Below are 26,448 nucleotides of genomic sequence, written 5' to 3' on the forward strand. Positions count from 1 at the left end.
TGGGGCCGGGGTGGCCGGGGCAGCAGGGACAGCAGCGGGGAGGAGGGAGGTGGCCGGCATGTTGGGGAAGGGGCTGGGGGGCTGGGCCCCACAGTGGGCAGTGTCCCCATCCCAGTGCTTGCTGACGTGGGAGCCTTGGCCTGGGTTGCAGGCACAGGGACGGGCAGGCCTAAGTCTGGTAATGACCGGAGTGGCCTAATTGGAGGGCCCAAGCTCATGTTAGGGCCTTATGCCTTGACGAGCAGAAAGCCCTGGAAATGTCTTTCTGCTGTGGTTCCTCTGGGGTCACCCGTGTCACCTCCAAATGTGCTGCACTGGGGAAGGGGCATATAGAGTCCTCATGTTCTCCCTTCCTTTGCAACCAGAAGGACTTGGGTTAGACATGGAGAAGGACAGGCAACAGGAAGGGAGTGTTTGTTGACAAAACCGACTGAGAGGAGATGGGAGATTTGGCAAGATTGTCCTGCTGTCCAGAGAGGGAACTGGATGGCAAAGGGGTGCATGGGCTGAGGTCACGGCCAGAAGCCTCCCCCTTAACCCTTCTTCTGACCACAGGGCAGCTCCGGAGTGCCGGGAAAGGAAGGTCCTGGTGGGAAACCTGTGAGTGACCCCAATCTGGTGGGGGAGGGGAGCTGCTGCCCACCATGCCCAGGCCTCGTCTACCAAGTCCTCCAGAGAGAGAGGGGCTAGGTCCTCGGGCCCTCTCTGCTGTGGCACTAACGCTCACTGCTTCTCCAACAGGGGAAGCCAGGGGTTCCAGGGCTGAAGGGAGAGAAGGTGAGTCCCAGGCTTGGTTTCCCCAGGTTGGGATGGGAGGGCAAGCCTCTCTCTGAAGGTGACACTGAGCATCAAGGGCGCTGGGCCTGGGACCCTCCTGGGGGAACCCCCACCCCTTCTTTGTTGCCATGATGTGCGTGTGATTACTAAAGGGCCTGGCTTTGGAGTTACACAGACAGGTTCAAGTCCCACCTCGACCACGCGCACGAACACAGCAAGTCAATGAGCTTTTCCCTTTGCCCAAGTTGCCATACTTCTAAATGGGACACAGTGATTTCTTATGGCTTGTTGTGAGGATGTAGTTTTTTTTTTTTCTTTTGAGGATGTAGTTTTTGATGTCCAGGAATCGTAAGCTGAATGAATGAGTCGGTTGAGTGGAAAGCCCCCTCAGTGTTCCAGCTGTCCACTTGGCCCTGGCCCACCCCATGCCTAGAGCTCCTTGTCTTTCCCAGGGTCTTAGCCCCAACTTGTCCATTCACGCTCTCTCCCTTCTGCTAGGGTGACCCCTGCGAAGTGTGCCCAGCGCTGCCTGAAGGGTTCCAGAACTTTGTGGGGCTCCCTGGAAAGCCAGGGCCCAAGGGAGAACCGGGTGTTCCTGCACCAGCCACGGTGAGTGCCCAGGGTGGCCCTTGTGGGACTCCACCAAAAAACCAGGGGGCATAATCATGGAAAGGAGTTGGGCAGAGGGGCTGGAAACTTCTCATGGCCATAGAGACAGTGTGGGCAGAGAGTCTAGGCTCTTAGCTCCATGGGGGTGGGGGCTGAACCATAGAGTTTAGGGCTGGGCTAGAAGGCCACCCCAGGTCTCCATGGCAACCAACCAGGGTTCTCCCAGCCAAAGCTTAAGATGCCTTTTGGGCAAGCTGGGGTGGAGCCAACCCTTATAGTGAGTGAGATGGTGCCCTCCTCCTGGGATTGGGTATTGGCTGGAGGTGGAGGAAAGGAGGGGGCAGGGCTGGGTTATGGTCCTGGGCTGGACTCTGTACCCCACTCCCTCACTGACCCTTTTTTTCAGCAGGGCCTGGGAGCTGGTGGACAAAAGGGTGATCGGGTACGTACCGGCACTTCTGGCGGGGTAGCTTAGCCTGGCCTCATTTCCTCCATCTGTCACATGGGTTGATGAGCCCCGGCTCTGGGGTGCTGACCTTGAATCCCCTGGGACCCCTGGGTGTTTGAAGCGTTTGTGGTGTGTGACATTGCTGTCCTCATATATGGCTAGGAAATTTGGGGTGCCTCAACATACCCAGTCTCTCAGCCCATAAACCTTTTCTCCCTGCAGGGTGACCCTGGCATCCAAGGCCTCAAAGGAGAAAAGGTGAGGGACCCTGTTCTCTGGCTGGCGCCTTCTGACTACTGGGAGCCTTTCTGATCCCTTTTCTTCCTTCCGCAGGGGGAGTCCTGCCTGTCCTGCAGCTCAGCCGTAGCAGCCCAACATCTTGGGCCCTCTGTAGGGCCCAAAGGAGATGTGGGCCCTCCTGGCCTCGGTCTGCCTGGCCTTCCGGTGAGTGACTGCTGCCTCCTAGCCAGGCCAGGCCAGGCCAGCCCATCTTTGCCACACTGGTGGCCTCCCTGGCTCCTTAGGCTCTGGGTCTCAAGGCAGAGACCAGGAGGGAGGCCCTGAGGCAGGTTCTCCAGGCCTGTAGCCCGGTGTCTCCCTCCACCCTTGCACTGCCCCGGGACTCCCTCTTAGAACCTCTGAGTGCCCATCTGTATAACAGAGGTAGTTGTCCAGCTACCTGCAGGGTTGTGGGATTTGTAATTCTGAGCTGGCCTTTCTCTTTCTGGGTGGACACTGGGACCCATGGAGTCTTGGAGGGATGGGAGTGGGGGGGATGCAGTGACTGTGACTTGATTGTTTTTCAGGGGAAAGTTGGGGCTCCAGGGCCAACAGGGCTGAAAGGAGAGAAGGTGAGACCTGGTTAGATGTCAGGAACACCGGGGTCTTCTTGGCCGGGAGGCAGGGGAGGGGGTCCCTGGACGGGGAATAGGGACAACATAGACAAGAGATCAAACTGTTAAATCCACAGAGAAAGAAATTCATCAGTGTTTTGCAGACTGGAGTCAAAGAATTGATTTCTGAGAGCCCGCATGTTCTCCAAGAAAGTTCCTTAGTGTTGTATTTTTAATTTACTGATAATCCAAAACAATTAAGTACATTCAAGACCACCTTATAATAAAATAATAATAACCCTTCTTTACCACTTACTTTGTGCCGAGCAGCATTCCAAGGGCTTGTAGGTGTATTGACTTGTTTCCTCCTCCCAAAACCTCATGGGGTAGGTACTCCATTATTCCCATTTTATGGATGAGGAAACAGAGGTCCAGAAAGGCCAAGTAAATTGCTCAAAGTCCCATGGGTGTTTGGGTGCAGACCTGGGACTTGAGTCCAGGGAACGTGGCTCCTGAGTTGGTCATCTTCCCTGCTCGGCTGGGTTACTCGATTTCAGTGCCATGTGAACGTTTGTACTTGTGGTTGCATTGGAGACAAATGACAGCGTTGAACTAATAGTGCAGGACGTTCAGACTCCGCTCTGCCAGGCAAATCGCGCCTGTCATTTCTCAGAGGAGCTTTGTGCCCCCGCCCCACACTTGTTTCCTCTTCCGGTCCCCCCATCTCTGTAAGTGGCATATACCGAGTTCCTCAAACCTCCTCAAACCCCAATCGGTGCAGCATCCTTGATTCCTCCCATCTCCACATCATCTCCTCCATTTGACGGTTCTGCCACAGCACCTCTCTCAACTCCACCTGCTTTGCTCACCTCCACGACCGCCACTTCGTCTGGGTCCCATCGTCTCTCACTGGGATGGTGGCAGCAGCCCCTCAGCTGGCCTGCCTGTGGCCATTGCATCTCTTAAACGTTTTCATCCAGTAGCTAATGGGGCTTTGTTAAAAAAGAACAGAACAGAACGAAACAAAACAGAACCCTCAGGTTACATTATTTCCTTGCTTAAAATACTTCTATGACTCGACTTTGTACTGAAGGCCTTCTATGCCTACCAAGACCCTGGACACCTGGCCCTGCCTGCCTTGAAGGTTCCTCTGGTTTTCCTCTCCCCACTTCCTGTGCCGTAGATGTGCTGCCCTCCTTACTTTCTGGAATATGTCAAGAATGTTCCCACCTCTTAGATTTTGTACTTGTGCCTCCCACTGTCTAGAACGTTTTTCCTCTCTGCCTCCCCCTATTGTTTCATTGGTTGGCCTTTGTCTCGTCTTTCTGATAATAATTGTGGTTAACACTTCCCAGACCATCCTGTCTAAAACGGCTTCCCCCGCCTACTTTGTCTCATCACCCTGTTTATTTCCTTCACAGCACTCATTGCTATTCAGTTACAATTATTTAAAAGTTCTTGGTGTCCCTACAAGGGTGTAAGCTCCACAAGTGTGTTTGTCTGTGCTGTTCACTGCTACCTACTGGCACCTCGCTGAGCGCACAGTGGGTACAGGCATCCAGCGAGTGACTGTTGGATGAATGAATTCGTGATCTTTGCGTGCTGGGCCAGAGCTGAGGGTGGGGCTGGGATTCTGCAGAGTGAGGCTGGGGACAGAAACAGGCTGGCCACAGACTCCCCTGGGGACCTTGGGGAAATCCCTTTCCCTCTCTGGGCCTCAGTTTCCCTAGCCAGGAAATGAGGGGGGTAGTTGGGGGTCCCAAGGGGTTATTTGTGTAGATTGGGGTTTGGGAATGACCTAGAGTGGCCTCCTCACTTTGACCCTGTGTTCTCTGCTTTGCTCTCAGGGTAATTTCGGGGAGGCAGGGCCAGCCGGCGGTCTGGTAAGTGAGCTTTGGATGACAACAGCTCTGGGGAGAAGGACGAGGTGGGACGCGGGGAGATGAGAGGCCCCAGCACGGCCCAGGCAGATGCTGGCCATCACACACGCTTCTTATCACACAGGGGCCTCCAGGGCCAGTGGGACCCACAGGCGTCAAGGGGGAGAAGGTAAGTTGAAGACGTTCCCCGCGCCGCAGCCAGTGCCAGCTTCCCAAACGCACGCTTATCCCGCTCTACTTCAAACCCTCCGGGGCTCCCCATGCCTGAGGGTAACATCTGATCCCTTAGCATGATGTCAGGACCCCGAGGCCTTGGCCCCCACCTTCGTTTCTTACCTGTTTTCCCACAATGTCTCCTGAGATATCCCTTGGCAAGCACAGGTGCTACGTCAGGCCGGGCTACATTCCCCAGCCCCAGATTCCAAACCTGCCTGGGGTCCCCCAGCTCCGTGTCCTTGCTTGGCAGGGGGAGCCTTGTGAGTCATGCAGCGCCCTGTCCGAGCACCAGGAAGGGGACAGCCACGTGCTGGCCTTGCCTGGGCCTCCCGGAAAGAAGGGGGAGCCTGGGCATCCAGGCTTTGGCCTGCCAGGAAAACAGGTGAGTTCTGGGGCCTGTGGAGGGGGGATACAGGCAGGGCTTAAGGGGGACAGGGGCTGCCTGGGTCTCTAGGCTCCCTGTGCAGTGGGGAGTAGGTGAGAGTGTGTGGAGGGGTCAGTGCCTCTGTCCCCAGAGGGAGCTGGCCTGACAGGCCTCTGCCCTTCATCCTGGGACACAGCATGGCCGGCTGTGCAGAAAGACCACCAACCTGGAACCAGGTGGACCTGGGTTCGAAGTCCAGATCTGCCTTTTACTAGCCCTTTGGCTTGAGCCAGTTACTTCCCCTCTCTGTGCCTCTGTTTCCTACGCACGGTGTTGTTGTAAAGCCTAGGAACGATATGTGTGAAGAACTTAGCAGCACACAATAGGCATTCAAGAAATGATAATTACCACTGTGGCGATTATTATTGTTACTGCTTTACTAGTAGCAGTGAATGCTGACATAGCGTACTTCATGAGCCATGCACTGTTTCACGCATATCAGCTGTATCAGCTTGTCTAACCTCACAAGAACCCTACGAGGGAGAAGCCTGTGCTCTTTTTATTGTCCCCATTTGACAGATAAAGAAACCGAGGCACAAAGAGGTTAAGTAACTTGCCCAGGATCACCCAAGCAGGGATCCTGGCTCAAGTCTCTTCTCTTGAATATCGCTTCACTAGAATGAGAGCAGAGATTTTGATCTGTCTTGTATATTGTATATTCCCGGAGTCTAACACAGTGCCAGACACTTAAGGGTGTCTAGTGTGAGTGAATGGGTGCTGGAAGTGCTTTCTCCTCAGGGCAAAGCTGGAGAGCATGGATTGAAGGGACAGAAGGTAAGATAATTTGGTGGGCACCACCTCCTCTCAGATGCCCTCCCCACCTCCTATTCCTGATTGCCCTGTGCCCACTCTCCTCTCCCTGCCCAGCCCCCAGCCCCAGTGAAGGGCTCTGAGTGCCTGCAGGTCCCAAGAGGGCACCGTGCCCTGCCCTCCTTGAACCCTACTCCAGCTGGATCACCCCTGCCCTCTTTGAACCCTACTCCTTACAGGGCGATGCTGGGAATCCCGGAGATCCTGGAACACCGGGCACCATGGGGCGGCCGGGACTGTCGGGAGAGCCTGGGGTTCGGGGCCCTTCAGGGCCAAAAGGAGAAAAGGTCAGTCAGGCAGGGCGCAGTGTTTTGCATGAGCAGAAAGAGATTAGGCTGAGAGCTAGTGAGGGGAAGGACTCGGGGTCAGGCTGTGAGCCTCAGGGGATGCCAGAATCACTGGGTGGAGGCGCCTCGGCTATTCTCCGAGGCAGGGAGGACAGCTAGGCGCGTCAGGGGCCGATTTTGATATCCCAGGCTGAGGAGGGGTCAGTGGAGGGGCAGAGCTTTCAGAAGGGCACAAGGATCCCCTTTCCGATGTCTCCTCCCGGCTTGGCTGCCAGGCCTGGCTCACGAGCTCCTGGCTGTGCCCCTCTCTGACCAGGGTGATGGCTGCACTGCCTGCCCCAGCCTGCAGGGCGCGTTGACCGACAGGGCAGGACCGCCTGGGAAGCCAGGCCTGAAGGGAGATCCGGGGCCGGAAGGCGTGGGCCGGCCTGGTAAACCGGTGAGTTCTGGCTACCTGCCCTCTTGTCCTTCCCTCCCTGGGCTTTCCTTCTCTCCCTCCTGCCCCCTTTCCCCTGAGGGGACCCATGGCTCACCTGTGTCTTTTAGGGCCAGCCTGGTCTACCAGGAGTTCAAGGACCCCCAGGACTGAAAGGCATACAGGTGTGTGTGAGTGTGAGGGCCTGGGCTGCAGCTCTGTGTGGGTGAGGGCGTGGATGCGGAGATGTGCCTGGGGACGGAGGGCCTGGAGAGGGGAATGGAGATCAGCTGCAGAGCAGGGAGGGGGCGGAGGTGGAGGAGGTCCAGGAGGAGGGGCTGGGACAGGGGAGAAGGGTGAGTGGGGAATCTCAAGCGCAGGCTTGTCCTTCTGCCTCTTCAGGGAGAGCCAGGGCCTCCAGGAGTGGGAGTCCAGGGGCCCCAGGTGAGTCTCCAGCCTTACGTTTGCTTGCTTGCCTCCCAGCACTTCCCTTAGCCAGCTGCTCACTCCCACCTGCGCCCCAAACCCCAGAGCTCTGCCTGCCTCCAGACGCTCAAGGGCACAGCCCTGGCCTGCGGTTGTTTCTGTTGGGACTTTGGTTTTGACCCCCTGCCCCTCTCTGACCCTCAGAGTCTCCTTGGGGAGCTCTCCTGAGTTTGGGCTGGCCGACACCCCACCCCAGACCAGGTCTGCCGGCGGGGCAGGTTGGCTTGGGCAGCTGTGGCCCAGTCTGCCTTTTCTGACTTGCAGGGGGAGCCTGGAGCCCAGGGTTTGCCTGGCATTCAGGTACGTCTGCCTCGGGCCTGGAGGAGATGGGCAGGTGAAGGGGCCACTCTAGGATAGAGGTAACTAAGTGTGCTTCCATCTGCAGGGGCTTCTGGGACCTCGGGGGCCACCTGGCCCTGCTGGAGAGAAGGGTGCCAAGGTGAGCCTCTGCCTGCTTGGGCTCTAGACTTTTTTTTTTAAATTTATTTATTTTATTATGTATTTATTTATTTATTTAGGCTGTGTTGGGTCTTTTGTTGCTGCACATGGGCTTTCTCTAGTTGCGGTGAGCGGGGGGTTACTCTTCATTGCAGTGCACGGGCTTCTCATTGCGATGGCTTCTCTTGTTGCGGAGCACGGGCTCTAGGCACATGGGCTTCAGTAGCTGTGGCACACGGGCTCTAGAGCACAGGCTCAGTAGTTGTGGCGTACGGGCTTAGTTGCTCCGCAGCATGTGGGATCTTCCCAGACCAGGGTTCGAACCTGTGTCCCCTGCATCGGCAGGCGGATTCTTAACCACTGTGCCACCACGGAAGCCCTGGGCTCTAGACTTATAACACTTCGGAATGTCCTGGCAGTGGGCACAGGGGACATGGGAGCTGAGGGATGTTCGTCAGAGGGCCGCCCAAGGCCTGGTCTCACCTGCTGGATTGTAGCTAGCTTTAAACTCTGGCCCTGCGACCTTTCTACCCTCTCTTCCACAGGGATCTCCAGGGGTGAAAGGAGCCACTGGGCCTGTGGGACCTGCTGGTGCCAGTGTCTCTGGGCCTCCGGTAAGGGCCCGCCCCCCGCGCTCCACACTGGGGATGTTGCTTGGACCAAGGGCGTTGCCGCCAGGAAGAGGGCATGGGGCTGACCCTGCCCATCCCAGCAACATGGGGGACGGGAGGAGAGAGGCCTCAGCCTGGCCCGGCCTGGGAGAAGGAAGACCGCCCTGTATGGGGGGAGCCCCTGAAGAATGATAGTATTGAACACCACCAGTTTTTGAGCAGTGACGGTGCTGAGGCCCTGTGCTAAGCTCTAAACAAACAGAGATTCACTTAATCCTCACAACAGCCCCGTAAGGGAATGGCTATGATTATCCCCATTTCACAGATGAGGAAACTGAAGGCCAGAGGGTGAGGAGACAGAGCCGGGACTTGAACCCAGGTCTGTCTGACTCAAAGCCCATATGTTCTGCCCGCCACCCTCCACTTCAAACCTTGGAGTCATTTGGGATCGTCCAAAACAGTGCTGCCCAATAGAACTCTCTGCCCTGCCTGAGATGTGGCTGCCAGCCCCACATGGCTGTCGAGCGCTCAGAATGTAGCTAGTGTGACTGAAGAGCTAAACTTTAGATTTATTTTTTTTTATTTTTTATTTTTTTGTGGTACAGGGGCCTCTCACTGTTGTGGCCTCTCCCGTTGCGGAGCACAGGCTCCGGACGCGCAGGCTCAGCGGCCATGGCTCACGGGCCCAGCCGCTCCGCGGCATGTGGGATCCTCCCGGACCGGGGCACAAACCCATGTCCCCTGCATCGGCAGGCGGACTCTCAACCACTGCGCCACCAGGGAAGCCCTAGATTTAATTTTAATTATTTTAAATTTAAGTAGCCGCATGTGGCTATTGGCTACCGTACTAGCCCGCACAGATCTATCTAGACCAGCAACACTTTCAACCGTGTTACCCTCAAGGACCTCCCTTTATTGCTGTTCCACCAGTGATTTCCCATGCTCTGAAAGATGTGTCTGTTGAGCAAATTGCATAGATTAGGTAATAATATATGCACTTCCTCATTTTTATTCATCAAAGACCTGTATAATAGCTAGCTTCGACTCCACATGAACACACTAGAATTTTTAAGATGACATAATTCTAGCCTAAATCAAAGAAAGGCTACCTTTCAGCCAGCCTGTGCCATGCCAGGTTGTGGGCAAATGTATAATTTTTCCTAGGCTTTTGGTAATGTTGAAAATAGCCCGTGAACTGTATCTTTTCTGTCTTTATGGATCCCTAGAGAAATTCCAGGCCCAGTTTGGGAATCACAGCTGGATTCCTCCTGAGGGTGCGCTGAAGCCCAGAGGGGCCGCAGCCTTGCCCAAGTCCCCACCGTCCGTGTGGTTGCCTAGCACAGCTGGGTAGTCAGTGTCCCCGCCTGTCCCAGGGAGCTCCCGGTAAAGGCAGAGGTGAAGGTGAAGGCGGCCCTGGTCCTCAGGGAGCTTTGAGTCCCACGTGCGAAGGTGGCCTGTCCCGCAGGACAGCAGCCCTCGGAAAGCCCTGCTGACTTCTCCACACCGTCTTCCCTCAAGTTGAATCCCATCCGTGAGGTTCCCCATTCTGGCGCCACACTCACTCGCTGTGTGGCCTTAGGCCAGTGACAGCCTCTCAGGGCCTTCAATTCCTTGCTGACAAACCGGGGCTGAAATTCCTGTCTCCTCCTTAAATCAACTGAGAGAACTTTTATGATGGAGAGAGTTGTGTCAAACACTAAAGGGTAAGAGGACAGAGCAGGGACTTTGGGCCGCACAGACCTGGGTGCAGCCGTGCTGTTGGGTCTGTTACAAAATGTCTTTAAGCCTCTGTTTCCTCACCTGTATAATGGAACAATACCATCCTGCAGGGCTGGGAGTAGGGATTCCATCCAGTGTGCCCTGACAGGTGCTTGGCCCAGTGCCTGACACCCAGAAAGTGCTGGGGAAATGCCAGTGTTCTTCCTCCTTCCTCCTCGCCTTGTCTCTTGGGCCTCAGTCTCCTACTCTAGGACATGGGCACTGGGATGTGGGTTCCAGGGGAGCCTGGCGCTGCTTCTGTTTGTCCTATCACCCTCCCCTGCTGGCAGGCCAGATGGCTGGCTGCTGTCCAGCCTCGTCCACTGACCCTGGGCTCTCTCCCTTCAGGGGCCTGCTGGGCAGCAAGGACAGACTGGACTTCCAGGAGCCAGAGGGATGCTGGTGAGTACCGTGTCGAGGGGCAGCAGGAAGCCACAGCTGGCTCTTTCTCCACACCCCTATCTACTCATCCCCCTGTGTTTCTTCCCCGCAGGGTGAAAAGGGAGCGCAGGGAGAAAAGGTAAGTCCCAGGGACCTGTGACCAATACTCTGGGGAAATTAGCAGCCCCTGGAACTCACCCAGGGGACCCTCTGCACTTGGCTGTAGCCCTGGACTGAAGGATGGGTGCTGAGGCGTCATCCTGGTCTCCTTGCCACCCACTAGCTCCCTCGTTGCTGGCCCAGGGCTCAGTCAGGATCCCAGGAGACCTAGAGAGCTCCAAGGCCCCCATGGGGGGAAGCTACATTTTCAGATGGACGCTGAGTTAGAGGACAGGGGAAGGAACTGAGTTCAGAAGGACTAGTGAGAGGACAGGGATATGAGGGACCAGGAGAGAAGGGCATGGAAGCCAGGCTGGGCCAAGGGGAATGGGGCTGAATACTTACGCAGCAGCAGACAATGACGACGCTAAAAATGCAATAACACCAAGAGCTGTTGATGGCTGAGTGCTTGGCACATGGCAGGAACTCTATATACATTCATCCATTCCATCCTCATGACAGTCTATGCATTTGGTATTATTATCCCCATTTTATAGATGAGGAGACTGAGGTTCAGAGAGGTTGAACAGATTGCCCAAGGGTACCGTCAAAAGAGGCCGATCCTGGATTTAAACCCTGCCCTCTCCATCTCTAGAGCCTGCCCTGCCTCCCAGCTGTTGATTTCCAGAGGGTCCTCCATCCTCACCCCCTGCTGACAAAGGCTCTTTTCTTTTCAGGGTGAGCCAGGGGAGTGCTCCTGCCCCTCCCGAGGGGACCCCATCTTCTCTGGCATGCCGGTAAGTGGTGCCGAGAGCCTTCCCCCGCTCCCGGCCTGGGGGTGAGGCCTGGCTTCCGGCCTTGTGCCCAAGACGCATAGGCCCCTGCACCCCAGCCAACTGCGTCCCCACGCAGCCCTGTGCTTGGTGTGGACGTTGCCTATAGCCTCTCCCCTTCTTTTGTGATCCCCACTCCCACCCAGGGTGCTCCGGGACTTTGGATGGGCAGCTCCTGGCAGCCGGGCCCGCAGGTGTGTGTCGCTTGTCTCCTCCGTCTCTCCTCTTGTCCGCCCGCGCCTCGAGGCTTGCGCATCCTAACGCCGGCACCCCCAGCGATGGGGCAGAACTTTCTTCTGGGTCTGATGGTTTCTTCTCTCCTTCAGGGTCCTCCGGGTATTCCCGGACCACCAGGCCCCCCTGGAACGCCTGGGCTTCAGGTAAAGAGGGAGAAGAGAAGAGGGGGGTCAAGGCAACAGGGCGCATGCTCTGTGCTGGACCCAAAGTGTGCCGCTCCCCTGCCCCAACGCTTGTATGTGTCATTTCTCACTCCTTGTGCTCCCGCTTCCCAGAGTGGTACGGAGGACGCACTGGTCCCTGAGGGCAGGCTGTGTGTACTCCCAGACCTTTTTTGAGGAATGCCCTGTTTTTGTAGCCCAGGTACCCCACTGACACCTGTGTCAAGCTCGGGCCTTGGTCAGCTGTCAGGAACCCAGAACCTGGGTCAGCTAACAATCCTGGACACTGGTGCAGAGCTCACCATTTTGGAGCAGCGTTCAACATTCATTCATGCAACGAAATTTTGGCACACCTAGCATTTTCCAGGCACTGTTTTAGGTGCTGGCAATACAGCAGTGGACAGAATGAAATCTCTGCCCTCTGGGAGCTTGCATTCTAGTAAGAGAGACAGGCGATAAGCAAGAGAAATAAATAAAATATAGTATATGTCCTGATAAGAAGGTTAAAGCAGGGAGTGAGGATAGAAAATGGGGAGAGCCCAGGGAAGATATTTGAGAAAAGTGTTGAAAAGAAGGGGATGTTTAAATCAAGACTTAAAGGAAAAAAAGGGAAAAAGAAAAAATCAAAAGACTTGAAGGAAATGAGGGGAGAGCCTGCAAAGGAGAGTATTCCCGACAGATAGACAAGGGAGCAGGTACGAAGGCCCCAGGGTGGGAACATGCCTGCCGTGTTTGGAGAACAGGAAGGAGGCCAGGGAGCGAGGGGAGAGCAGCAGGAGTTGAGGTCCTTGTGGCATCATGATTAGAGTGTGTGTTCCAGGACCAGGCAGCCTGACTTTGAATCACAGCTCTGCTACGTGTTAGCTTTGTGATGCTGGGTAAGTTACTTACCCTCTCTGTGTCTCAGTTCCTTCGTCTGTTAAGTGGAGATATTGTAATTACAGGACCTACCTCATGGGGCTTTTGTGAGTATTAAACAAGTGAATGCGTGCTAAATGTGTAGAACCTTGCCTGGCGTATAGTGAATGCTCGGAAGGCATTAGCCATCATTATGACAACAACCACTGTTACGATTTTACATCCATTCTCCCGCATTTGTTTGAGCCTCACATCAACTCCAATAGGAAGGCGGTGGATCCCTAAGTCACAGCTGGGCACACTGAGTTTCTGGGAGGTGAAATATCTTGTCTGAAGTCATCAGCTACGAATTGGCAGTGCTGGGCTGGGGCTTTCCCATGCAGGGCACTTTCTTCTGCCCTCCACTGCCCGGCAGGGTGGCTCCCCAAGGTTTGCACGCCAGGCCACACTTCCCAGAGGCCCTAGGAGGCATAGACAGTAGCTTCTGTGTGTCTGGCTCCCAGCTCCTGGAAGAGTGAGTCTCACCTGAAAAGGCAGAGCAGAACTGCATGGAAGCTTTTAACAAACTACTCCCCCCTGCCCTGATGATTTTATATATACCCCCTTTCACCCTGGGCTGAGAATCTGCTCTGGTGGGCCCCCTTTGCTGATGGGAGCCTCTGTCAGTATTCCAATTCTCTGTCTCATTGAGAGCTCAGAATTAGAGCCAACTCTGTGTCCCCCACAGGCCAGCCACACCTTTACCAAGTGTCCAGGCTTTCTGCTGCACTGCCAGGAAACAGGCATCAGGCTGCAGGGGGCTTGCGGTTTGCCTGGAGAAGCGTGAGAGTCATTTCAAAGTGACCCATTAACAAGCGCACGCAGATGTCACGTGAACCCTGCCAAGACATGCTGGGGGAACGAGGCAGAAAAGAGTGACCGCCACTGAGTTTGGTCCCAGGCACCAGAGTCCTCTTCTGGCACCAGTGCTGGAGACCAAGCCGAGGCTGCTGTTTGCAGACACCTGCCCCGTGCCAGGCAGGGTGTTTCAAGGAAGGGAGGGCCCAGCAGCTCCTCTCTTCAGGTGCAGGAACGGGCTCAGAGATAGACAGCAACCAGAGCTCCAGTAATCCCCATCCACTCCTACAGACGTTAAGAAGTGTGCGGCTCTATGGCTAGTAGACAGTGCACGGGTAGCTCTTCACTTCTACAGTAGAACAAGTGGGAGGTATAGTTCTGGGCGCGCAGGAAAAGAAAATCACAAAGTATCCGGCTTGAACTAACACAGACAACGGAGAGTGGGGCAGGGGGTGAATGATAATTTAGGGGCATAATTAGAATTAACACGGTCACGGTGTTTCCCCTGTGCCAGGGGCTGTTCTAAGCACTTTGCCTTCTTAACTCATTGAGGACTCGGAATGACCAGGGCTGGGTGACGGCACGTGGAGGTGCAGGAGGGGCCGGGGGAGACGGACTCCAGGTCTGACTCAGGCCTGGTGGAGCCTGGCCTGAAATCGGGTGGGCTGCCAGGGAGGGTAACATGTTCTATCGCTGGGAGCTGGGACTTGAAGGGAGGCCAGCTCTCAGAGCGGGCCAGGGAAATCCCGTGTGCGGAGTGAGCAGCAGTGCATTCCCTCAGCATGTATGGGATGCAAGCCTCCTCCAGGTCGGGCACTGGGGATTTAAAACCCAACGTACTCCCTGCCTCCACGGAGCATTTAACATGCAGATGTGCATTGTGAGTCTGTAAGGGGAACAGAGTCTGGGTGGTAAACACTTAACGTGAGCATCCCTCGTGCCATGCTCTGTACTAAGCTCCTTATAGCCGTGATCTCCTTTAAGCCTCAGCACAAACTACCACTGTTTTACAGAAAAGGAAACTGAGGCACAGAGATTCCCCACCCCCCACCTCCCCGCAAGTAACCTGACAAAAGTTGTACAGGTAGTTAGTTAGAATTTGCACCTAGATGGGTATGACTCCCAGGCCTCTACCCTGTGTGTGCATGAGTGTTCTGGGGAATGTCTTTTGAGGAATGATGCAGAAATCATGGTTAAGAGAGGGGTTGAAGCCAGTGCTCCTCAATCTGAATGTGACCTCTGTACCCTGCTCGTCCTGTGACCTTGAGCAAGTTGCTTGCCTCTCTGAGTTCTTCGTCTTGTTTTTAAGATGGAGATAAACACTTACCTCACCAAAACAACTGTGGTGATTACATGAGAAAATATAGGAAAAGTACTTAGCACAGAAAGAAATAATAGTTATCTACTATATAGAAGACCCACTGCCCTAACATGTAGGGGAAGAAATCATTTGGACTGGTTTTGGGGGGGTGAGTCACACCTCTGGGCCTCCTCAGCTCCCCCTACAAACAGTCTGGAGACTTTTTTTTTTTTTTTTTTTTTTGTACGCGGGCCTCTCACTGTTGTGGCCTCTCCCGTTGCGGAGCACAGGCTCCGGACGCGCAGGCTCAGCGGCCATGGCTCACGGGCCCAGCCGCTCCGCGGCATGTGGGATCCTCCCGGACCCGGGCACGAACCTGCATCCCCTGCATAGGCAGGCGGACTCTCGACCACTGCGCCACCAGGGAAGCCCCTGGAGACTTTTGAGCTGAGAATAGATGTCAGCCAGGGCTCTCAGCTCTTCAGGATGAGGGGGAGGGGCAGTGGCGATGGTGAGAAAGAATCTGGGTGGCCTGCGGGCTAGAGAGAGGTGTCCACTCACCCGTGTCTCTTCTTGGCTGCAGGGAGTGCCTGGGAACAACGGTTTGCCAGGACAGCCTGGGCTGACTGCAGAGCTGGTAGGTACCGGCCTGGACTCCCTGTCCAGCGCCTCCCCTGCTCTTCCCAGGCCTGAGCTTGCCATGCTAGCGCCCTTAGCTGCTGTGGGGGTCCCTCTTCCCTCCGTCTTCCGAGGCTGGGAGAAACCTGGATGCCATGTGGCTTCCCGAGGCTCCACCAGGTGCCGTAAGTCTCCGTCCCCCTTCCACTCGCCCTCTGAGCCCTCGTGTCTGTCTCTTGCAGGGATCCTTGCCCATTGAACAGCACGTCCTTAAGGTAAGAAAGTCAGAGGGAGGGTGTAGGAACCGGCAGGGGTTCCCCTAAGGGGATCGTTGCAGTGAGCGCTCAGCTGCGTCGCACCACACACAGAGAACTGCAGATGGGGCTGTTTGTGGGGACGTGCACGCCAGGCATCTGGCTGAGGGGGCCTAGTCAGGGGCCGGCTCGGAACAGACCCCCAGGCAGTGTTTGCTGAGCGAGTGTTTGAAGGGATCCTGTGAAGGCACCCAGGTGGCCAGGGGTGCTCTGGGCAGTGGGAACTCAGAGACCTGCCCTCAGCAGTTGCCAGTGAGGTCACATGGGGGCAGGGCAGGGAAGGTGAACGTGCACCTGGAGGGCAGTCAGGCAGGGATTTGCGAAGGTTATGTTCTATGATAGGACTGGGTAGGGGCCTGGAAGAAGGCTCTGGCTGTCCTCTGCTCAATCCAGAAAGAATCCAGGGAGGAGAAGGGATTTGAGAGGTGATTCTAGTGGGGCAAGAAAGGGGACTTGGGGCCTGAAGGGAGAGTCGGCCTGTGCCAGGATCTATCAGTAGCGTTAAGACCACGCTCGAGGGCTGTGGCCTGGTCTGATCTCCCACGCTGGGCACCACAGGTGACACAGCCCTTCCTTGCCCAGTTACCTCTAGAGACAAGATCAGGACTCTTCCCTCCTCCAGCTCAGCATCCTTTGGGGTCCCTCCCACGCCTTGGCCTCCAGAGCCCCTGTCCTGGTCACCCGCTTCTAGCACTGGCTGGTCAGTGCCCTGGAGTTCCCACGACCCCAGTGGTCCTGGTCAGGGCAGAGCATGGGGACCTCCTGCCCCGCCCCTGCTCTGCACAGCAGTCATCTCCAGAAGCAGCCTGAGATCGGGTTATCCTTCCGGCAGCAGTTACGGGTTGGATCACGGCAGGGTTGTGGCAGTGAACCCCCGCTCTTCTGCCCTAGGCCTCTGGCAAGCCAGGGTTCCCCAAGTCCTGCCCCTGGGCAAGTGATTATGCGACTCCAAATGCAGGATTCGACATTTCTCTGTGTAACCTGTCGTCTGATGGCTTCTTGATCGAGTGCTCCACGGAGGGCCCCCCACAGGAACTGAGTGTGGTCTGGAGAAGGGGTCAGATGGGCACCGACAGCCCAGAGGAAGCCTGGGCCTGTGGACAGAGCGCTTCCTTGGCCCTCAGACAGGCCAAGGTCCAATCCAGGGCCCCACTTACCTTAGACAAGTCATGCTGTCTCTTTGAGCCTCGGCTTTCTCATCTCCAGAGTGCTTGTAAGACGGCCTGCCTCGTTGCACTGTCAGGGTTGAGTGTGGTAATGTGCAAGGCCTGCCACCATCGCTGGCACCGTGGGTGCTGAGTAAATGACAGCCATCATCATTGAGCTTTGCAGCGAACAGTGGAGGTGGAGCAGCGTCTCCTCTAGGGGCCCATGGACGTCCCGCCAGGCCGTGGATAGATGCCAGGCTCCCAAGTCCTCTGAAATTGTAGTCTAGCTTTCACTAGTAGGTTTCGTTTTGAGGGGAGCGGACTCACAGCTTCCATCAAACTCTCAGAGAGGTCTGTGACCCAAAGAGGTTAAAGCCTCCAGGTAAGAGGAGGACTTTCTTGTCAGGAAGACTTCAGGCCCGGCCCACTGGGGAGCCTGTAACAGCCGGGGTCCCCTGGGAGGTGCAGGGCAGGCCCCATCCCAGAGGCTGTCTGCGAAGGGCCTGGCTCCTCCTGCAGCTGTTTGCTTTGCTCCCTTGGGCAGAGAAGCTGGTGTTTGGAGCTGCCCTTTTCAGTCTAAATCCTCGTGGCGTGTCCTCACACTGGGTGCAGGTTGCAGGAACAGCCGGGACAGATGGTCCCTCCGCGGGCCCCTCCGCCTCCTCCCACACGCCTGTCTAGAAAGTGGCGTTGGCTTGGCCCTACCGGAGCTTCTTCCTGGAGGAAACTCAAAGCCAGTGTTGGGATCGGGTCCCTTGAGGATACAGCAGAGCTGCCGCAGACATGTGGCTGGGGAGGAAGAGCGTGGGTGGGTGCCGGGCAGCAGGATGCCACTGGCTGAGTTCGGAGTGGGTATCCCCCATGCGGCCCACCCTGGCCTTCTCCGACCCGGGCCCCACGCCACCGCCCCCTTTTTCTCATCAGAGCATCTGCGGGGACTGTGTCCAGGGGCAGACGGCCCACCCGGCGGCCCTCCTGGAAAGTGGAGAGAAGGGAGACCAGGGCAACCCCGGCGTGCCAGGCCTTGACAGCTGCGCCCGGGTAGGAGGCTGGGCTCGGGGTGGCCTTGGTGCAGGGCGAGCTCCCGGCTGCCCCTGCTGACCGGGCCTCTGGCTGTCGTCCGCAGTGCTTCACGGAGCGGGAGCGGCCGAGGGCTGAGGAGGCCCGGGTGAGTGGGCCTCCGTCTTCTCTTCACCCCCCGCCCCGAGCCCCATGGGGCTTCTCACACTCACCGTCCATCCCACTCCAGGGAGACAACGGCGAGGGAGATGCGGGCTGTGCAGGGAGCCCCGGCCTGCCCGGTGCTCCAGGACTGCCCGGCCAGAGAGGAGAAGAGGTAAGAGCAGGGCCCTTGCCTGGGCTGGACCCCGAGGCAGCTGGAGTCTCCACTTAAATGGCTCTCAGTTCCTGAGGGCAGTTTCCTTCCTGCCAAAAGCCTTCTCGGGCCCTCCGAGGCCTGAGGTCACCAGCGCCCCTCGCTGCTCTGGCCTCACCTGCTCTCCTGGCACCGGGCCTCCTCGCAGCTCAGGGCCCTGGGCCACTCTTCCTCCCCTGGCCTTGCTGCTTCCTCAGCCTGCAGCTCTCCTCCAAGGCCCGCTCCTTCACCCCTTCAGCCCTTTGCTCACATATCACCTTCTCAGTGAGACACTCCCTGACCACCCTCTCTAAAATAGAACTCCCACAGCCGTGCTCAAAGCCCGGTCCCTCTCTCCGCCCCACGCTCCGCACTGTCTGGCATCCTGTGTGTTCCCTTCATTTGGGAGCACGCCGCAGGTGTCTACTGAGCACCGCCTGCGTGCCAGCCTCTGTTCTATGCATTACTGTCCACCTCTCCCTAGAATGTAAGCGCCACAAGGTGGGGATTTCAATGTTCCATTTGTCATTGTGTCCGCAGCCCCTGGACCAGTGCCCAGTACGTAATAGCTGCTCGATAAATGTTTGTTGGATGATTGAATGAACCGAATGAAAGGTTTAACGTCAGCTTTAACATCCTGCTCTGACAGCACTGCCTGTTGACTTGGTCTGTGGCAGGCTGGGAGGAGGGCTGCGGAGACCTCAGAGCGCTGTGGGCCTGAGCCTCTTCATCCATATTCCCTGGCTTCCTTTGCAGGGTCCGCCCGGCATGAGGGGCTCCCCGGGTCCTCCAGGCCCTATTGTAAGTATCTGTGGGTTTCCTGGCCTGCTTGAGAGGCTCTCAGAGGGGTTGTAAAGCCAGACACCGTTCTGCTGCCTTGGCTCCGGGAAGCTGGGCAGGACAGAAAGAGGGAACTTCCTTTCCCTCCCCTTTCCCTCGTCAGAGCATCTGCGGGGACTGTGGCCTCCCACCTCCGAATCCCCAGAACCGACCTGCTCTGCCCCGCTCTGCCTGTGGTCCTGCTTAGAGGAGGCCCTCAGGGCGCATCCTTGTTTCTGCAGCCCCGTCCCTGCTGTGTTTTGCATTCATGGCTCATGGTCTGGGCAGCCAGGAAAGCGTGTGGCAACCTTCAGACAGGGGCCAGGGGCTGAGATGGAGCGGCCCTCTATCGCTCCGTAGGGCCATCTCTAAGACAAGCCTACAAAGGCTAGACCAGGGACATCTACCATGGAGTCCTCTGTGGTGTTGATATGGCAGGAAAGCCTGGAAGAACTGAAAATGCTTTCTTTGGAGGAAACAAAAATAGCTGGTGGGAGCCTCTTAGAACCAGGGAGCCCCCACCTGGGGGCTCATGGAGGTCAGGTAACAGGCATGAGGGGCTTCCACTCTGGCACCAGGAGTCACTCGGACTCGGGCAGACTTGGGCAGGTGGTTTGACTCTGGGGGCTGTTGCGCATCTCTACGGATGGCAGAGCCGTTCTTCCTGGAGCCGAGGCGAGGAGCAGATGTCTTCTGGGCCAAGACTTGGGATGAGTCTCTTTTCCAGCTGCCTTGAAAATATTCCCATGACTTCCTCTCCCCGTGACCTCTCAGCCCCAGACTGTGGCCCAGGGTTACTGTGCTTGTGAGTTGTGACCTGCCTGTTTCTCCCACCAGGGCCCCCCAGGTTTTCCTGGTGCTGTTGGCTCCCCCGGATTGCCTGTAAGAACCTAGCGCTGCTCGACCTCCCCTTCCCCTGCCAGCCAGGTCTCTGTGGCTTTTGCTTGTCTCCCTTCCTGTCGTGCCCTGGCCTCCCCCCTCCATGTTTGTCGTTGTCCCCCTTCAGGCTCGGTAGCTAACGACACAGGTTCCCTGAGGTCCCAGCAGCTTGGACGGCCTCCCAGTCTCTGACTTCTTTTCGTTTCTCCCTTCTCCCTCTTCTGCTTTCTCTCTCTCATCTTCTCTCTTCTCCCCCCTTCCGTTTCCCTTTTTCTCTCCCACAGTCACACATCACTCCCCCTAAATCCTCCAGAGCTATTTTACCTTCTTATTTTAAGCTGGTGCCTCTAGGGGCCTCTTTATCCCTGCCTTCTCACTCTGCCTCCTGCTTCTCCCACCTTTGGTGTTGACTGAAGATTTGCTGAAAGTAGTTCTTGAGGCCCTGCCAGCCACCTGGCCCAGAGCCCGGCAGAGATGCCAAAGCTTTAGGGCTTCACACTGCAGGCTGGCACAGGTTTGCTGCCCTGCTGCTTGGCAGGGCTGTCCAGAGGCACCCCAGGGATTTCAAGGCGGCCACGCTTGCAACTTTTCCCATCATCCCAGAGGAAACTTCCTCCTCTTCCTTTCCTCTTCTTTGGCTCTGGTCCCAGTCTGCTCCGAGGCTGGGCACGTGATGCCAGCAGTAGGGCTTCTGGGTGTCGTGGGGCCCTGCCCCTCTGTGCCCAGTGTCTTGGCCTCCTCCTTCTGCCGGGTGTCGTTAATTGCTCTGCCTTCGTCATCGTCACAAGTATGTTTGAGTCGTCCTCTTCCTTACTGTTGCTCCCTCCTGGGTCATGGAAACTAACCTCCTGTTTGTCAGAGTTCGTGTTCCTGGGGCCTGGCTCCTCTCCTCCCAGGCCTGGTGAAGGAGGCTCAGGGAGCAAGGCCTCTCCTTGTCACAGCTCCATCTGTCCCCACGTCCTCATCCTGGCCGGACCTTGTCTGTTTCTGCTTGCTTGGGTGAAGGGGCCATCTGTTCGTCTAGCCATCTGTCTTGTGTTGTGGAAAGGTTTGGGTGCCGTTTCTTGAGGGCACGAGGGAGAAGGGGCAGACACGGCCCCTTAACGGTGCGGTGCATCCGCGAAGGCCAGGGCGAGGAGTGAGGAGGGATGGGGGCTCTGGCTTTGATTGAGATGGATATCCCTTTCCACCTAGAAAGTGACAGGGACTGCTCTGGAGGGAGCCTTCCCATGTCCCTCCCCAGCATCCCTAAAAGCATGTGATTTTTGGCTGGGGCGGGGGGCTTGGAGAGGTAAGTGTTGCGAGTCTGGTGATACATTTTGGTGGGGAGCATCACTCTAGGGACACCTCTCTGGACAGTTGCCCCTCAGGGGGAGCACATGTGTCACCCTCCTAAAGGTGCACCCCAGACAGTGGTCACAGTAGGGCACACCAATGGCAGCCACCTGAGAAGTCCCACCTGGGAGTCACCCGACTGGGGGCATATCTCTGTGGTGACCTGTCTTGGGGGGCATGCTTCTGGGGCACCCTTACGTGGGGATTTACACCTCTGATAGTTACCCTTCTGGGCACACCCCCTATGGTCACTTTGCTGGGGACACTAGGGGGGCCACCAGTAGCCCCCCACCTTTGCCTAGAATGGGGACAGAGGGCTGGGGGGCTGCAGGGAGGAGTCAGGGGCTGAGTGGAGACTGCCCTCTCCTGCAGTTTCTCATGATTTTTCTCTCCAAGGGTCTTCAAGGAGAGCGAGGCCTCAGGGGCCTGACGGGAGAGAAGGGGGAACCGGTAAGCGGAGACAGCAGGGGATGGAGGTAGATGAAGAGCCTTGGGGAGACGGAGGTTGGGCCCCCTGGGATGGCTGCTGCGTGGAAGGTGGGAGGTGGACTCCTTCTCTTGAAACTCTTTGCCCCTCGGCCCTGATTCCCTCAGTTTTGGGGGATCCCTCAGGATCAAAGGAAGCTGATCTCCATGTGCCCTGACTCCCTGTAAGGGGCAAACACCTCCATCCCTGGGGGCTTTCTCCCTCCCTTCTCCTGCAGCGTTCACCATGTCCCTTCCACTGCCCCCACCCGGGTCTTCGTCATTCCCTGTCCTGGGCCTTCTCCTCTGGCTCAGCTCCGCTAGAAAGTGACAGGCACTGCTCTGGAGGGAGCAGTCTCAAGCAGTCAGCATCCAGGACTGTGGTGGTGACCACAGCCGAAGGGAGCCGGGTCTGGGGGAAATGGCCCAAGGTGGAGGCTGTAACCGGGGCACCGGCTGAGGGGCAGCTCCAGACTGTCGGGCCTTGGCCGCCCTCATAGCCAGGGATGGGGACAGAAATGTTGGGGGGCTGGTCCATCATGTCTCCCTTTCTTTGCAGGGTCCTCCAGGGCAACCTGGCTACCCAGGTGCCATGGGCCCCCCAGGACTGCCTGTGAGTAAGGGGAGCCGGGTCTGGGGGTACCCGAGCCGTGGGGTGGTGGTCAGGACCGGCCCAGGCTTGGGCATCCTCAGCGGGCTCCCTCCTTTCCCAGCATTTCAGCTGGTGTCTCTGCCAGGCTGTCCGTCCAGAGCACCCCCCCACCCCATAAGGCCCCTTGGTAGTGGAGCTTGGCCTCCCTCTCCGCTTTGCACATCAAGGGCCAGACTCTCAGAGCACCCGGAGCCTCCCAGACTAGGAGAGGACAGAGGTCTGCCTCCCCAGGGGCGGGGGAGAGTTGGGGAGATCCAGCGGAGGCGCCTGTTAGGAGGGCGTGACCCCCGTCCCACTGAGTGGCGGTGGGAGGCCGCAGAGGCGCCCCGCCCCGCTCTGCTCCGGGAGCAGCACACCCCTCGGGCCCCAGCCTCGCCCGGGGCGCCTTCTGCGTCTAAGGGTGTGTGCCAGCTGCAGTCTCCACCCCTCGCATCGGCGCCCCTGGCGGGCGGACCACGGGGCTAATTCCCTCTCTCTTTGCTGCCTGTCAGGGCATCAAGGGGGAGCGCGGCTACGGGGGTTCCCCGGGAGAGAAGGGCGAATCGGTGAGTGCGGGAAGGCAGCTCCCTCCGCGGGGGCGGGAGGAAGGGCTTCAAATGGCCAGTGTCTCTCTGCCGCCTGGAGAGCTTCCCAGCCGCCCCTGAACGGGAGACGTGACCCCGGCCCTCCGGTCCCCTGAGTCGCTCCAGCTGCGTCTCAAGCAGTCAGCGCTGCCGGCTGGTTGCTGCGTGGGCGGAAGCTGCGAGGAGGAGAATCCCGGCAGATTTCGTGGAGACTGGCGGAGGGGCTGCCTGGGGGGAGGGGGCCAGAGTCAGCGGGCAGGGGACCTCCTCCCCCCGCCCCCAACGCCCACAGGTCGGAGAGCCAGGCCCCGGACTCTGGACCCCACTCTGCCACCCGGCCTGTCCCCAGCCCCACACTGAGCACTGGAGCTGGGGCGGTCACCAGATGGGGACACGGAGGCTCACGAAGTGACGTGGCTCACCCAGGGTCCTGCAGCTAGTTAGTGAACTAGGGCCGAGCCTGGACTTGAACCCAAGTCTGTGACAAACCTCCCAGGTCTTTGTCTTACCTTCCCCCTCGCACATGCCGGTGAGGCCCCGGTGGGATGCAGCAAACCCCATTGTGCATTTATTCAATAACGAATCTTTCTCGTGGGCCTTCTGGGTGCCAGGCTCTGTTCTGAGGATGCCTTGGTGGATAAAACAGGCAGTTGAGCCCCTGGTCCTCAGGGAGCTCACGTTCCAGTGGGCCAGGTAGATAACAGATGAGTAAACAGCTACATATAAATTATGAGAGGTAGGACCGGTGGAGAAAATCAAGCCGGGTAAGGAGCTGGAGCCATGAACGGGAAGCATTAGACAGAGGGTCAGGGAGGCCTCTCTGAGCGGGTGGCGTTTGAGCTGAGCCCTGAATGGAGCTGCGGGGGTGTGTGGGAGCACAGACGACCAGCACACGGTTGTCTGTGCTGGGGAATCGCAGAGGGAGAAGCCGTGTGTGAGGGTACCTCAGGGACAGATTCGAGCCATCGAATGATTTGGTAAGGTTTCAAGAGACCTAGAAATGGTGGGGGATGGTGGGCATTCTAGGTAGAGGGGACAGTTGTGCAAATGCCCAGTGGTATGATTGTATAGTGTTCAGGGAACGGCAGTCTGACCAAGCCAGGCAGAAGATAAGGAAAGGGGAGGGAAGTGAAGCAGGGAAGGGTGGTTGGTATCAGATCACAGGATGCCTCAAAACCCAGCATTCAGTTGGCAGAGGGGCCCCATGGAGGGTGTTGGAGCAAGAGAGTATTATAATCAGTGCTGCGTTGAAGCAGAGGAGATGGCAGCCTCTTGCTGGCTGGATTAGAGCAAACCAAGAGATGGCAGAACTAGTTAAGAGGCTGGTTCAGTAGCTCAGGCAAGGGAAGGGAAGCCTGAACAGAGCAGGGGGAGGAATCCTGCTGCTTAGAGGGGCGTCCCACCACATCCCTGCCTCTGCTCTGTGCCCCGTCCCCTGCCCCATCCCCTGATCTCCCACCTCCCCCAGTCAGAGTGACCGATTCCTCTCCTTTGTATCACCAGGGCCCGCCAGGATCTGAAGGCCTCCCAGGTCCCCCAGGCCCAGCAGTGAGTGGGGAAGGGGACAGGGAGATGTGGACATGGGGATCCCTGATCCTGCCCTGGGGTCTGGGGACAGGAAGGTTGGGTTCTAGATGCATTGTTCTCTGTGGTGACAGGGTCCCCGAGGAGAGCGAGGACCCCAAGGGAACTTGGGTGAGAAAGGTGACCAGGTGAGTGGTGGCAGGGCCCTATCTAGCTGTCCTCCCCCGATGGTCACCCTCATGTACAGTGGGGGAGGGGGCACAGTGACCAGCTCTAGCCTCCCACCCCCCCACCATCCTCGAGTTGTAACCTCTCACCTCGTGCCCAGAGCCTCACCTGCTGGCCCTTTGGGGCAGAGCGGAGGACAAGGCCCATGACTTGAGGCAGCCTCACGCTGTCATTCTTTCCACCTGGGTAGCCAGGCAGGAGAGAGAGGGTGGCACAGCAAACTGTCCCTTGCTTTCTTCCCCTAGGGATTTCAAGGCCAGCCAGGCTTTCCAGGCCCACCGGTGAGTGCACACACAAAGCCAGCTCTGTCCGACGTGATCCCATCTGCGAGGGGCAGGCCTGGCCAGGCCAGGCTGGTTGAGGGTGGGCCTAGGGAGGGGAGCAAAGAGGCGCGGGAAGAACGGGGGAATGGCCTCGGGGGCCAGGCCTGATTCCAGGAGCCAGGACCTGGAGAGCAGGGCCTCCTGGGTGGGCCCCAGCCCAGCCGCCCAGCCAGATGTAATGCTCCTGGGTGGTGTTTCTGGGAAGTCAAAACGCATCACATTAACAGTGGTGAAGCACACCCAGGAGGAAGAAGGAAGGGGAGCTGCTTTCCAGCCCCGCCTTCATTCCTGCCTGCTTCTTTGTTGATTTAGGGTCCCCCTGGATTCCCAGGCAAAGCTGGAGCACCTGGCCCACCTGGCCCCCAAGCGGAGAAGGTGAGCAGGACCCCAAGTTGGCCACAGTCACAGCTCTGAGCCATCAGAAGTTCAAGGACTAATTCAGTTACATCAAGTGGGGGGCAAAGAGACCTCCAGGATGAGCCCAGCAACTGCTGTAGGGCAACAGGGCCGGGGCAGACCAGTGGGCCCCTAGGGCTGACAGCTGGGCCCAGGATGCCCGCCCAATGGGAGAGTGTGGGTGGGGAGGAGGCAGAGAGGTGTAGTGAGAGGCGGGCCACTAGATGCGACAGGCCAGCCCCGGCCAGCTGCAGCTCCTCCAGCGGGGGGCGAGGAGTTGAGGGAAGGAGGGAAGCACATCCGAGACTGGGCGCCCTGGGCCCTTCAGCAGGAGGTGGTCTGGGCATTTGCCTTCTGGGTCTGACAACAGGAAAGAAGGATGGGCCTCCTGGGAGGCCATGCTCAGGGTGTCCCCAAGGGCCAGAGAGGGCAGGCGTGGCCTGTGACCTGGTGACAAGGGTGGGAAGGAGCAGCAGTTGGGGAGCCCCCGCACTGGCCGCCCCTGGGTTTGGCTATAGATAAACTTTGGGACTAGCTCTGCCTTGCTCTGGAGGCTGACATCCTTGTCTCAGCCCATCCTCTGGGCTCTCCAGATGTGACAGGTGGGCAATGTAATGAGGCCCCAAACTGACTTCTAAGCTTGGGGTACAGGGAGGGGCAGGAGAGCTGCAGCTTCTTGGGGAGCCTCTTTCCTCTGAAAGCTGGAAAGAACTTCTAGAAGGGCCCCCTTGGTCTAGGTTCTCACTGAAGCCTAGAGAGGCTGGGGGCATCCCAGGTATGCACAGCCAGACAGTGGCGGGGCTGAGACTTCCCTCCCAGCTCAGGAGAACCCTCAAGCCCCTGGCTGCGCCCCCCACCCCAGAGCCAGCACCTATCAGCTATGGTTGAGGCAGTGCGGGTGCCACCTCCCTTCACTTCTCTGTGGGGCGCCTGAGTGGCGGCCCCCGCCAGAGTCTTCCGCGCTGCCTCTGTGCCCCAGTGCAGCTTGCTCTCCTTAGGCCGGTCTTTGCAGAGACTCCCAAACCTCTGGCCAGCGGTTCTCCGTCCTGACTCCCTGTGGGGCTGCCATTTCCTGGGGCTGTGCTGACCCCTCCTGGTAGCTGGTGGCATGGCAGTGCCACCCAGAGCCCTT

At 57.7% G+C, this 26,448-nt stretch overlaps 1 protein-coding gene across 8 annotated transcripts in view; it reads left to right on the top strand.

Moving 5' to 3' along the window:
- COL16A1 (collagen type XVI alpha 1 chain) overlaps positions 1-26,448 on the top strand; it is a 51,056-nt gene that overhangs the window by 12,784 nt on the left and 11,824 nt on the right. For 3 of the 8 annotated variants that reach the window (XM_060140759.1, XM_060140752.1, XM_060140758.1), the window contains 37 exons: positions 556-600; positions 742-777; positions 1,276-1,386; positions 1,793-1,828; positions 2,057-2,092; positions 2,168-2,278; positions 2,641-2,685; positions 4,515-4,550; positions 4,672-4,716; positions 5,014-5,145; positions 5,926-5,961; positions 6,177-6,284; positions 6,601-6,723; positions 6,831-6,884; positions 7,102-7,143; positions 7,450-7,485; positions 7,571-7,624; positions 8,169-8,237; positions 10,341-10,394; positions 10,486-10,512; positions 11,210-11,269; positions 11,452-11,499; positions 11,632-11,685; positions 15,282-15,335; positions 15,559-15,591; positions 17,703-17,819; positions 17,905-17,946; positions 18,028-18,114; positions 18,889-18,933; positions 19,789-19,833; positions 21,562-21,615; positions 22,190-22,243; positions 22,774-22,827; positions 24,349-24,393; positions 24,504-24,557; positions 24,843-24,878; positions 25,233-25,295. In XM_060140759.1, coding sequence (XP_059996742.1) covers positions 556-600; positions 742-777; positions 1,276-1,386; positions 1,793-1,828; positions 2,057-2,092; positions 2,168-2,278; positions 2,641-2,685; positions 4,515-4,550; positions 4,672-4,716; positions 5,014-5,145; positions 5,926-5,961; positions 6,177-6,284; positions 6,601-6,723; positions 6,831-6,884; positions 7,102-7,143; positions 7,450-7,485; positions 7,571-7,624; positions 8,169-8,237; positions 10,341-10,394; positions 10,486-10,512; positions 11,210-11,269; positions 11,452-11,499; positions 11,632-11,685; positions 15,282-15,335; positions 15,559-15,591; positions 17,703-17,819; positions 17,905-17,946; positions 18,028-18,114; positions 18,889-18,933; positions 19,789-19,833; positions 21,562-21,615; positions 22,190-22,243; positions 22,774-22,827; positions 24,349-24,393; positions 24,504-24,557; positions 24,843-24,878; positions 25,233-25,295 — 2,181 coding nt within the window. The remainder of the gene's footprint in view (positions 1-555; positions 601-741; positions 778-1,275; positions 1,387-1,792; positions 1,829-2,056; positions 2,093-2,167; positions 2,279-2,640; positions 2,686-4,514; positions 4,551-4,671; positions 4,717-5,013; positions 5,146-5,925; positions 5,962-6,176; positions 6,285-6,600; positions 6,724-6,830; positions 6,885-7,101; positions 7,144-7,449; positions 7,486-7,570; positions 7,625-8,168; positions 8,238-10,340; positions 10,395-10,485; positions 10,513-11,209; positions 11,270-11,451; positions 11,500-11,631; positions 11,686-15,281; positions 15,336-15,558; positions 15,592-17,702; positions 17,820-17,904; positions 17,947-18,027; positions 18,115-18,888; positions 18,934-19,788; positions 19,834-21,561; positions 21,616-22,189; positions 22,244-22,773; positions 22,828-24,348; positions 24,394-24,503; positions 24,558-24,842; positions 24,879-25,232; positions 25,296-26,448) is intronic. The other 5 variants (XM_060140753.1, XM_060140754.1, XM_060140755.1 and 2 more) reach the window with 5 other exon arrangements.

This window comes from Lagenorhynchus albirostris, chromosome 2 (genome assembly GCF_949774975.1).
Source record: "Lagenorhynchus albirostris chromosome 2, mLagAlb1.1, whole genome shotgun sequence".
Classification (NCBI taxonomy): domain Eukaryota; kingdom Metazoa; phylum Chordata; class Mammalia; order Artiodactyla; family Delphinidae; genus Lagenorhynchus; species Lagenorhynchus albirostris.